Source organism: Plectropomus leopardus, chromosome 18, assembly GCF_008729295.1.
Source record: "Plectropomus leopardus isolate mb chromosome 18, YSFRI_Pleo_2.0, whole genome shotgun sequence".
In the NCBI taxonomy this organism is placed as follows: Eukaryota; Metazoa; Chordata; class Actinopteri; order Perciformes; family Serranidae; genus Plectropomus; species Plectropomus leopardus.
In genome coordinates, this window is record NC_056480.1 from 20,265,273 (window position 1) to 20,277,658 (window position 12,386).

The window sequence follows — 12,386 nt, forward strand, 5'->3', positions numbered from 1 at the left end:
GACTTTTTTGACCATTTTTCCCTGAGCTATAGTATGGATGTTTTTGCCATACTGTAATTTGGCTCAAAACGCTCAAAATATTGACTTTTTGGAGACTTTTTTCATCAAGCAATACTAAAAAAGGACCCAAACATGCTGTACTAAGACTTTTTAAAGCATTCTGAGTGATGACTTTTTTGACCATTTTTCCCTGAGCTATAGTATGGATGTTTTTTGCCCTACTGTACTTTGGCTCAAAACGCTCAAAATATTGACTTTTTGGACCGTTTTTTCATCAGGCTGTACTAAAAAAGACCTAAAAATGCTGTATTATGACTTTTTAAAGCATTCTGAGTGATGACTTTTTTGACCATTTTTCCCTGAGCTATAGTATGGATGTTTTTGCCATACTGTACTTTGGCTCAAAACGCTCAAAATATTGACTTTTTTGGACGTTTTTATTCATCAAGCAATACTAAAAAAAGACCCAAACATGCTGTACTAAGACTTTTTAAAGCATTCTGGATGTTTTTTGCCATACTGTACTTTGGCTCAAAACGCTCAAAAATATTGACTTTTTGGACCGTTTTTTCATCAGGCTGTACTAAAAAAAAGACCTAAAAAAATGCTGTATTATGACTTTTTAAAGCATTCTGAGTGATGACTTTTTTGACCATTTTTCCCTGAGCTATAGTATGGATGTTTTTGCCATACTGTACTTTGGCTCAAAACGCTCAAAATATTGACTTTTTGGTGCATTGTTGCATCAAGCTATATTATAAACAACCTCAACCTGCTCTACTATGACTTTTTTAAGCATTTGGAAGGACAACTTTTTTGACCATCTTTTCCTGAGCTATAGTATGGATTTTTTTTTGCAATACTCTGGTTCAAAATATTGACTTTTAGATCATTTTTTCATCAGCTCTACTATAAAATACCCAAACATGCTGTACCATGACTTTGGAAAGCATTCTCAATGATGACTTTTTTGACCATCCTTCCAAATGCTTAAAAAGGCATAGTAAAGCATTTCTAAGTCCATTCTTTGGTCGTTTTGTCTTGTAAACAAAGTCATACTATAGCACAGGGAAAAATGGTCAAAAAGTCATCACTCAGAATGCTTAAAAAATCATTATACAGCAAATTTAGGTAATTTATAGTATAGCCTGATAAAAAACATGGTCCAAAAAGTCACTATATTGAGCGTTTTGAGCCAAAGTACAGTATGGCAAAAAAAAAATCCATACTATAGCTCTCACGGAAAAATGCTCAAAAAAAGTCATCTCTCCAAATGCTGAAAAAAAGTCATAGTACAGCATGTTTAGGCAGTTAATAGTATAGCCTGTTGAAGATATGGTTCAAAAAGTCAATATTTTGAGTGTTTCAAGCCAACTTAAATAATAAAGCTCCTACTAAACCTGCTAAACAAATGGAATAAAACAGTCATAGTATAATATGTTGTCCAAAATAGCATAAAAATGTTATTGTATAGTATGTCGTTAAAAAAAAGAAAAAAAATCATAGTGAAGTATGCCCGACAAAAGGAAGAACGTGTTAGTATAGTATGTCATAATCAATAGCATGAAAAAAATTCACAGGATAATATGTCCTAAGTGTTAGTAAAAAATACATACGTAATATAGTGTTTAATCTCACGTAGCTCTCAAAATTTATAGTATGTCGTCAAAGAAAAAAGAAAAGAGTTGTTGTTCATTGTCGTCCAAAATAACATGAAAAAGTCATAGTATAGGACAGTATGTCGTTTAACAGTATTGCATATTTTTTTAGTATAGTACTTTAACTGATTTTCAACTCCAAAGTTGGTCGCAGGATCACGGAGAAATGAAATGTCGTTTTTTTAAACTTTGCTTAAAAATGACTAACAAATCTACCCTCTATGTCATCAAAATGGCAAAAAGCCATATTATATTATGTCGTCCTAAATAGCATGAAAACATCATAGGATAGATCGTCGTCTGAAGTAGCATATAAAAGATCATTGTTTAGTTTGGTAGCAAAAATATCTAAAAAAACAATTATAGCATAGTATATAGTGCAAAATAGATCAAAAAATTATAGTATAGTATGATGTCCAAAATGATTTAAGTCATAGTAATATGTCATCCAAAATAACAAAAAAAGTCATAGCATAGTATGCACTCCAAAATAGCATGAAATGTCATGGTTCCTTTAAATTTTGTTATGCAAAGCATTTTCGAGCTATTCACGGCAGAAAGATGCAGATCGGAACCTCTTTTGCTTACCCTCTCTCTGGCCAAATGCAGCAGGTGTGTCTCCATGTCCTGCACCTCATGTTGTAAGATGTAGCTGTGGAACTGGAACAACCGTCAGGACATCCTGGGAGAGCTCAGCCGCAGGAGGATTATGTGCCGCCACTAGATCGCTCCTGTCCACCATCTCACCACAACGACTCCAATAACTGCAGAGAACAACTAGTTTCAAATAGTTTCTAGCCAACTAGAATGGCATTTGCATTTTGAAGAGCTATTTAATATTAAACAGTTTTCAACCACATTACATTCAGTTGAAACAAATTAAAAACACAGAAACAAAACTAAGTTTTAACATTTTATTTTATGTGCAACCTATGGCTTGTATGCAAAAATAAGAGAGATGATCCAACCTGTGTGAGCACTGTGTGGGTGTCTCTCCTGCAGCACTGCTGTGTAGCGCTGGTTCATGTGTTTGAACACTCTGTCCAGTGTGGTGTGGAAAAGTCCCGCAGAGCCGCTGCACTCTGACCACAGAGTCATCAGCTGTGGGCGCTCTGCGAGGCCGGGAGAACTAAGAGAAAGAAAAAGGTCAAAAGAGAGAGTCCATTCTCTTGTTTGTCGATAAGTTTTTATAAACTTACATAAAGCTCACATATTAATATCAAGTAAAGATTTTTACTTGAAAATACTTGATACCTTCCCCAAAGATTAAAAAATATGTTATTTAAAAAGTGTGCCATGAATCAGTTCATTCAAATATGGGGCAAAGGTAATGAGAAACATAACAAAACATGGCCCAAAAGTAAGAAAGAAATTTCTTAAATTTACCTGAAAATAAGCAAAAAAAAAGAAAAGTAAAAACCAAAAACAAACAAGAAAATGACCTAAAAAAGTGATTAGAATTATTTAAATATGTATACATTTTTGTTCTGTATCATAATTTTAAATCTAATTCTTACATGTTATTTTCTTGTCACCCTTTACTAATTTCTCACAATTTGTTGGACATTTCAAGCGAAGTTGGTCACCGCCTTTTTCCCCCCCCTGTATTTTATTTGAAAGAAGTCAAACCATATTGCTCAGGTTTCAACGGGTTAACAGAAATCAAACCAATTTGCAAAGGGTTAACCATTTAATTTGTATTACAGTTGTAGAAGAGTGCATTATGGCTTGTGTAGGACAACTCAAAGTTTTGGGACTTCAGACTTGTTAGTTTCAACTTGGGACTATATTTTATTATTCTATTACAACTGTAATACAAATTAAATGGCATTACGGTTGTTGAAGAGTGCATTATGGCTTGTGTAGGACAACTCAAAGTTTTGGGACTTCAGACTTGTTAGTTTCAACTTGGGACTTGTCAGTCCAGACTCGGGACTTAGGACTTGATTGCAGCAACCTTAGACTTATTTGGAACTTGCAAAACAATGACTTGGTCACAGCTGTATTAAACACATATAACACACTTATACAAACAAACTGGTTTTGTCTTGTCGGTACCTACCATCATCAGCAGAGGTAATGGTTCCCAGTCTGTCCACACTGATCTCTGCTAGCTCCTCCAACAGCTGAGTCTGTCCGGACAGTTTGAGGAGAACACTGCGACGCTGCCACAGACCAGGCCCACCCGTCAACAACTGTAATTAAAGGCAGAAACAAAAGGCATGACGCAGTAAACTGAGTTAATGTTAACTATAACTACTAAATTATCGTTTATACTCTGAAGCATGGTGTCAGGTAAGAAGCTGCACCTGTATGAGGTGGTTACAGTACTGCAGGTGGATGACGATGGCCACGTCCAGGTTCTCGTTCCCAGTGGTGAGCGGCAGGGGGCTACCTGCCACGCTGTTGCCCACCCCAGTGTCCTCTGTCAGGGCTTCACTCAGGTGTCCTCTGGCTTCTGGGTGCTGGCCACTGAGAGGCACATACGCATCGTCACCACAGAGTGGCGGCAGCATCACACAGAGCAGAAATCTACTGAACTTGACAATAAAGTTGTTTTCAATCGTGTGCTACTATGATGTAAGATAATTTGGTTTTTATGTCCAATGCTTTCATGAATGAATAGCATTAAATGGCATTAAAGGGCACAAAGAAGTATCATTCTTAAACTATTACTGGGATTTTCTGTTTGTGATAACTCAATAACAGTGTTTTATTTTCATGTGCAGTTTAATGCCATGATATAAACAAGATGGACTTAGTGTAAATGTCGGCCAACACAAGTGCCTCCACCAGCAGTCTCCCACTCACCCGATCCTTTCCCCGTCTGTATCAAAAAGCGGAGACCTCTGTGGGGGGGTGCTGAGGACGGCGTTATCATCTCCAGTATCCTCGTCATCAAAGTCAGAGGTGTTGAGGAAGTCAAAACTCTCCAGGGCGCTCTCCACTGTCAGACTGAGGCTGGACGACCGGCTCCTGTGACCCGGGAGACGACACTGTGGGAGGAGAAGGGTTAATAAGCTAACTTAATTCTCTCTTAAAGATCCTAGATAAATTAATCTGCCACAGCTCATTGCATGTAGCTAAAATTATTTAAGATTCTGCTGCTTGATGTACTGAATCAGGCTAAACATAGTATTTTTAGATGATTCTCCACCTCGGGTTAATATTGTGGTTCTATGACAGGCATTCATTTAGGTAATCCCAGAGATTTAAAACACAGGTAATGACTGATTTAAAGGGATAGTTCAGATTTTTTGAAGTGGGGTAGTATGTGTTACTTATCTATACTCAATGTATTACATAAAGTAGATGTCAGTCGGCAGTTTGGAGGAGCGGGCAGGACATGGGAGCCAAGCAATTTATTACTGTGAAGGTGTCAGCAACAAAATGTATTTTAGTCACCTAAAAAAGTCACTATCAGGTTCTATGTCTAGAAATGTTTTACCTTTACCTTTGCTGTCAGTAAGCAATTATAGCAGTTATATCGCTCTCTTCTCAGAGAGACTCCACTGAATAAAAGTGTGATTTAACATCGTTGAACAAAGGAGCTGCTGGTCTACCGCTGCCTCGATGATGGTGAAAATAATTTTCAGTATAGCAACTCTGACTGATTTCTTTTAGGTGGGACTTTTTTTAGGTGGCTAAAAAATATGTTTCTGTTAACCCCGTCAACAGGGGGTTGACGGCTACAGATTAGCCTCAGTGTCCAGCCTGCTTCTCCAAACTAACTTTAAGTTAATACATTCAACATTCAACTACTAGTAATTTTTAATCATGATTTCTTTCTTTTACAGGTTTATCATCAGAGTAAATATTTCTTTAATATATCGACTATAAGGCGACCCAATATTATGCCAGATACACACAGAGGATAGCCTCTTCAAAATAAAACTCTGTTTACAATAAAAGGTCAGCTGATGTCTGTTACAAGATGTTGCATTTAGTTTTCTAAAAGTTACATGACCAAGTTTTGAACTTTAATATGTGCTGATAGCAGTCCTCTGCCTTTTCTTGTTTGACTGATGAGGAACTAAAAATACTCTGAGTAAGTGATGAAAAGCTATAAAGATTACTGAGTCTAATTGGACAAGGAACCAAGTAAGTATTAATAAATATAAAAAATTTGGTTGAAAGGAACATGAAAAAGTACTTTTCCATATAAAATGTTGTACACATATAAAAGGGTCCAGTCACCTTGAGCAGGTCCTCCAGCCGCATCACTTCCTGCTCCAGGTCCTGCAGCTCTCTACAGCGGTGAGTCAGAGACTCCAGCCTCATCAGCAGGCTGTGGATGGCTTCCTCCAGGCTGCTCTCCAGGAACGCCCTGCTCCCTTCTCCTGCCCAGCTCAGACTTCCTCCACCTTCTGTCGAGCTCCCACTCGGCGGCACAATTTCGGAAGAAGTCAGCCTCTTCACGAGCTGCCTGGTCAGGCTGCCCGCCTCCTCCGTGTCCAGCTCCACAGGTTTCAGCTCATCAGTGTGGTCTAAGAAAACATCCTCTGGAGCGACTGTAGACAGGTGGCCGTCAGAGCAGAGGGACGGAGCAGCTGATCCACAGTTGGAGCCAGAATTTCTCTGGGACTCTGTGCGCTCCCACTCGGAGTCCTCTGCCACCTCAGCTTCATCACTGGCCAAGCTGGCACTGGTTCCCCTGCTTCCCCTACTACCTGTCTCCCCATCTTCTTCATACTCCTCCTCTTCCTCCTCCTCTTCCTCCACTAAATGCTCCTCAGGGATAGAGTCCTCCCTTGTTGGGAGGATTTGTGTTGGTGATGGGTCAGTTTCTGGAGGAGTGACTGTGATTTCAGGGTTGGACTGGCCGGGGGAGTGGGAGCTCGGGGCAGGGCTGGGCGTGGAACCAGAGGTGTCCGAGAAGGTGAAGGAGAGACGCTTGCACTCGGCCACGCCGCAGCCACCGTTCTCAAAGACATCATCTGGTAAAGTGGACTGAAATGAGAGACAGGGGAGTAAATATGTGTCGCAAAAAAAGATGGAAAATGAAGACAGCTTAAAATCAGTGCATGTGAGATGAAAAAGTTCTCAAGTCAAAAGAGATGCCATACTTAAAATATCCACTCAAACTCCACTTTTCTTTCCAAATTCTCATCAGCACATCTGTAAACCCTTTGAAACCTGGAGCAACGTCACTTTTTTGTACTGCTTTCAGACACCTTATACAAGTATTTAAACCTTTGAACCCTGACAAAATTGTTGAAAATTCTTTAAAAACAAGTGGAAAACACGAAAATATCTTCCACAAATTGCAATAAATTTGTAGAATTATAACAACATTTTTAAAAGCCTAGGGGAAAAAAAGTCTAGGGAAAAAGAAAACAGCTAGGAAAAAATGTATTTCTAATGATCATAACTACACATTCAAAATAATGTATTTTTATAATATAAACACTTTTTTCCAGCTCATTTGTTTGTTTTTTCTTTTTCTTTTTCCTTTTGTCAAGATTGTCTAGTTATTTATTTGTTTTGTTTAAAAAAAGATTCAAGTAATTTTCTTGTACTTTTTAACTTTTGCAAAATTTTGGGTTGTTTCTTCTTTCGTTGCTTGTGGCCTTCTTCCCATGTTTTTGACAGAAATCAAGCCAATTTGCTCAGGTTTCAAAGGGTTAAACCACAGTCAGGTGTATCTGAATAGAGAAACAAGAACACATGCAAATAAGCATGCAAACAGTCCCACATGGCATTCTGGAGCCCACAGAGAGGGACCAGACAAGCCAAAGTGTGTCCACACCAGCAGAGGGAGTACATCCCCATCAGGTCAACGAGGAAGAGGACACACAGAAGTCAGGTTAGGAGGGTCGAGGGGCCACAACACACTCACATAGACCTCCAGACTGGATTTGGGCCTTGGCCGGAGTGAGGCCAAGTCACCAAACGAGCGACTGCGCCTGAGCTTCTCTAGCAGGGTGTCTCGGAGCATGTGCAGGAAGGAGAGGCGCTGGCGCTCCACGGGATATGGCCGCCACTTCTTTACACAATGCACGCAGGCATAAAGGACGAGGTGTTGGGTATTTGAGTGAGAGCAGGTGAGTGGGATGCAGGAGGGATGGATAAACGTGTAAAGTGGGACAGAGTGTGGGTAAGGGGGGTTTTGATGTGGAAATGCAAAGGAGAGGAGGATAGCAGGGAAATTGGTAAGGGTTAGTTTGGGGGGTAGCACTAATGTTGCTAACATAGGCACGATGCATCAGCAGAAAAAAATGTGTGGTGAGGCCATGATAAAATATACATGAAGCAGGGTGCAGAGGCAGGTTAGTGCACAGGGGCTACAGAGATGTAAAAGGCAAAATGTAATCATTTCACCACCCAGTTTGAGCCTAAAACACATACAGTTCAGATGTTTTTGAGCCTAGTTGGTGATTGTTCACTGGTCTTCAAAAATTTTCGAAAATATTCTTTCCCACCACACTATTGAAACTAAACAAGGTTTGTGTGTTGGACTCACAAAGAAGGAGGTGTCCTGGAAAGTGGGTGTCTCCGGCGTGCCCTGGCTGTAGACTGACACTCGTCTCTGGAGTGCTGTGGCTTTGCTCACGTTGCCAGATGACAGAGTCAGGTCCTCAACATCAAAGGGGCTTAAAGTGAGAATGAAAATGAGAAAATGATTGTGATTGCTTGGTTTGATTTATCCATCCCTACCTACATGTCCTGTAAATGTGATTGCATTCATTAAATTTTGTCACAGAGGCTTTCTGTTGGTGAACTTCTAGAAGTTGTAATGACCATAAATCTCCACTGGGGGGCAGTAAAACACAAGTAATGTGGACTGAATTTAAAGCTACATCACTATATGGTTGCCAAAGCTGTTAAACATCAGCAAGTGATTGAGATACTGACTGTGCAAAAATCCAAATAGATAAACTAGAACATGGAATGAGCGTGGAATTAAATCAAAGGAATCACTAGCACATTTTAAAGTAATTTTAATTCAATTCAATTTTATTTATTATGCCCATTCTCAGATCACAATTTGCTGCAGAGGGCTTTACAGCATAGGAAATCTTCCTGTCCTGGCACCCTCACAGCGGATAAGTAAAATTCCCCCAACATTTCAACTTCTTTGCTGGGAGAATTTACTGCATTACTTTATATTTTATGATAGTGAATGAAGAGTATTTGGGTTTTAGACTGTTTGTTGGACAAAAGAAGCAAGTTGAAGACATCACTTTTGAATCTGGGAAATAGTTTTGCGCTAATTTTTTAGACTAAATGATTAATTAATGAAACAGTGGTCATATTCGACAATACTGAAAATAATAGTTCATTGCAGCCCTACTGCTGGGCGTATAAAAGTCAACTTACTACCACGTGACCTCCAGGTTGAGTTTGATGGTCCCCAAGTCGTTGACGTCCACAGCCACCACCTGAGGCATGGCAGTGAACAGCTCCTTCGTCTCACAGATCACGCTGCCCACCAGCATGTGAGTGGCCAGGCCCTTCAGCTCCGTCACCTGATGGAAGGCAAAGACAACATTTAATTATCACTCAGGTCAAGAAACCGACTAACAGTTTCTTCTGACATCAAGACAAGTCAGGCAACTGTTGCCTAACATCAGCTGTAATTAAATATGACTTATCAGTTATCACCAGTCTGTCCTGGATATTGTGCAACAGGATACAAACTTAAGCAGAACGTCTGATTTCTACATTGTTCTTTCCTTTGCCCTGCACAATGTCAATCAACAAAAGTAAATGGTTAGTTTATCTTGATGTCGACGGTACCTTGATGTTGATGAGGTCTGTAATGAGAGGCATGAAAACCATCTCGTCTCCATCCCAACTCTGTCTGGAGTTCACTTCAATCCTTCCCTTCAACTTCCACCGCTGGCGGCCATATCGCATAAAGATCTAAATGACGACAGGAACAGTAAGGCGGTGAAAAGACAACAAAAAAGAAATAAGCCTGGAGCCAGAGGCACAACACTTTATAGCAACATTTTTAATAAGACGAGATGGACTGTATTCTATCATTACATTCTGCTCGAAACTACCAAACTCTTTTTTATTGAACTTAAATTATACATTGCCCTGTCCTTACTCCCTTAACTAAATGGTGTTGAAATATTTCACACATAGATTTCAATATGAGAGGAAAGTTGTTTTTAACAGCCCGATGCTACATAAAAAAAAGAAGAACTTGCCTCATACTGGTCCCCAGGACAGAGCCTCGCGAAGCCTGCCAAACCTGTCAGAGAGAGGAAATTGATTTTTATAAAACATTCAGACAGGATATGGGGGTAGGTGCAATCCAAGGAACCTGTTTTGTGTTTAGGTAGAGCTGTAACAAATATCTTTTATTTATTTATTCATTTTTTACAAAGGTTATCTTGAGGTTTTCCTATCAAACTTCAAATGTCTATTTTCATATTTACGACAAAATCACCCAAAAAATATCATAAATAAGTAATGAAAAATCCTCGAAAGTGGGGAAAAAAAAGAAAAAGAAAAATCATTGGTGTCTGAGAGCTAATCGGCTGCTTGTAGATCAGAGTAGAGACTGTGGGGCATAACTATGTGGGAATATAGATTTAAAATGTTTTTAATCATTATAACTTTATTTAGTTATGTAATGTTTTTTTATATATGCATGTATATGACTCATTTGATTTGTTGACCATAGGTGACATTGTTTATTTGAAGAAATTTCAATAAAACATTAATGAAAAATAATCCTCATTTGAAAAATCTGGATCCAAACAGTGAACCTCTTTGTCACAAGATAAGGCTTTTCCTAAATGGTCAATGGTGAGTGTGTACACGCTCCATGCAGAGTAGTGAATACAGTATGATGATAAGTTGTCAGGTCATCACCAAACACATTCTTTCAAACATCAGCGCTTTAATGCCTTTTCTTTAGGATATCAACATCAGCATGTGAGTGGGTATACGTGTCATTCGGAAAACTTTTTCTTACCTTTCATTTTGATATGAAACTCCCCGAGCAGGTTCTCCAGTTCGCTCTCAAACGTGCTCATGTTCTGGAGATGCAAGAGATAATACTGATCATATAAACAGCCCTTTGTTACACCAGACAAGAGCAACAATAGTAATCACGTTATCTCGGGAGGCTTTGACAAAGACGCACTGAACTGCAGAGGAGACAGGGAGGCTGCTGTAAGCCCTCAGGATTGATGTTGACAGGTGTATGTGTGTGTATGTGTGTGTGTTATTGAGATTTAAAGGTCATTCTATAAGTATGTGACAGTGTAAGCAGTATGTTTTGGGTGTTGTCAGCTGTAACCCAATGTTTAATCCATGTTATTATGTTATATGTAACACCATGCCTCAATTATTCCTCTGTCCTCAAAAGTCAACTTGTCTGACACTTCATTAGATTATAGCCGATAGACAACTATCTTTACTTCTTGTGACTGACAAATTAAATATGCAATTTCGTGCAAAACTCCTCACAGGAGTTGGTACGTATGTTATGTGTCACATCACAGGCTGAAACTGTTGTGTTAAACGTGTCACCCATCATGCCTCGTTTGATTCTGAAATGCTGGCACGCTGTCTAAAATCACACACTTTTGGTTCTATGTAAAAATGCAAAGGAGGCATAATAAAGGGACTTTGTAGCAGCGCTATAGCGCAATTTTTGTAAAAGGGGCTAAGGATTCCTAAATCTAGGTCATGCATCCCCATTTGATAAGAATTTTTCCTCAGGGACTTCCATCTGAAAAAAAAGTGGTTGTTAAATATGACCAACAATGAATTCTATAGTTGTCAACCAAAGCAGCAATGAGTAGTCAATTAGTAGATTAGTCGACTGACTGAAAATTTGATCGACAACCATTTTGGTTATCGGGTAATCATTTCAGTAATTTTTTAAGAAAAACAAAAAAAAGCCAAATATTTGTTGGTGTCATAAAGTTTTGAAGTTTTATGGTAATTAAAAAAGTAACAAGCAGATGAATTAATCATTAGTTTAAGCCCCAAATAAATGCGGAGGAAGTAAAACCTATGAAAAATAGTTACTCTTATGAATATGGACTCATTTTTAAAGCGAATTAAATAGCGAACTTCCTGATCCCTGGGATTCCCTGGACCCATGATTGAGAACCTGTGCTCTCTGCCAGTACCTCAGTGTATTCCTTATATCGTCGGTTGACCTCTGCGATGCTCTCCTTGGTGCCTTTAGTGGAGGGAGAAGAGGAGAAGGCCTGCTTCATGCGGCTGGCACCATCCCTCAGACGGCTCTGGATGCAAAAGGCCTCGTACAGCTCGTCCACCTGCAAGCACACAGAGTCCCTCCATCTTTAATAAATGTTCCACAAGGACAAGAATGCATTCATACAAACTTTGACGTTCATTAGTGCGCACTCACACACATACACACACACACACACACACACACACACACACACACGAAAGAGAAACTTCTGCACTAATGAAACGAGGCGAGTCTTTGAAGTTTGGAACCCTCCATACGTTATACATCAAAACATCCCTGGGCAGGAGGCAAACTCCTCCAAAAAACTTCAAACTGTCATCTAAATTATTCTGGATGTGTTCACATCTCACTGGGATTCATTCAAGGATGCCCAACACAGCTTTAGGCTTGAGCAGTCGTCGGGAACTTTTAACAACGGGTCTTTAACAAGAGGCAAAACACACATTATGGAGAATGACACACTGATAACAATATATAAAATTTGGATACGGTCTGAATAAAATGCAACAGTGAAGAACTGTTTACAACGTTTAGAT

At 39.3% G+C, this 12,386-nt stretch overlaps 1 protein-coding gene across 1 annotated transcript in view; it reads right to left on the reverse strand.

The window, feature by feature from the left end:
• ripor2 (RHO family interacting cell polarization regulator 2) overlaps window positions 1-12,386 on the reverse strand; it is an 85,052-nt gene that overhangs the window by 6,708 nt on the left and 65,958 nt on the right. The window contains 14 exon segments of the mRNA XM_042506750.1: window positions 2,247-2,324; window positions 2,326-2,408; window positions 2,411-2,422; window positions 2,627-2,787; window positions 3,717-3,853; window positions 3,968-4,130; window positions 4,470-4,654; window positions 5,856-6,608; window positions 8,122-8,251; window positions 8,979-9,127; window positions 9,399-9,524; window positions 9,818-9,861; window positions 10,591-10,654; window positions 11,759-11,908. Coding sequence (XP_042362684.1) covers window positions 2,247-2,324; window positions 2,326-2,408; window positions 2,411-2,422; window positions 2,627-2,787; window positions 3,717-3,853; window positions 3,968-4,130; window positions 4,470-4,654; window positions 5,856-6,608; window positions 8,122-8,251; window positions 8,979-9,127; window positions 9,399-9,524; window positions 9,818-9,861; window positions 10,591-10,654; window positions 11,759-11,908 — 2,235 coding nt within the window.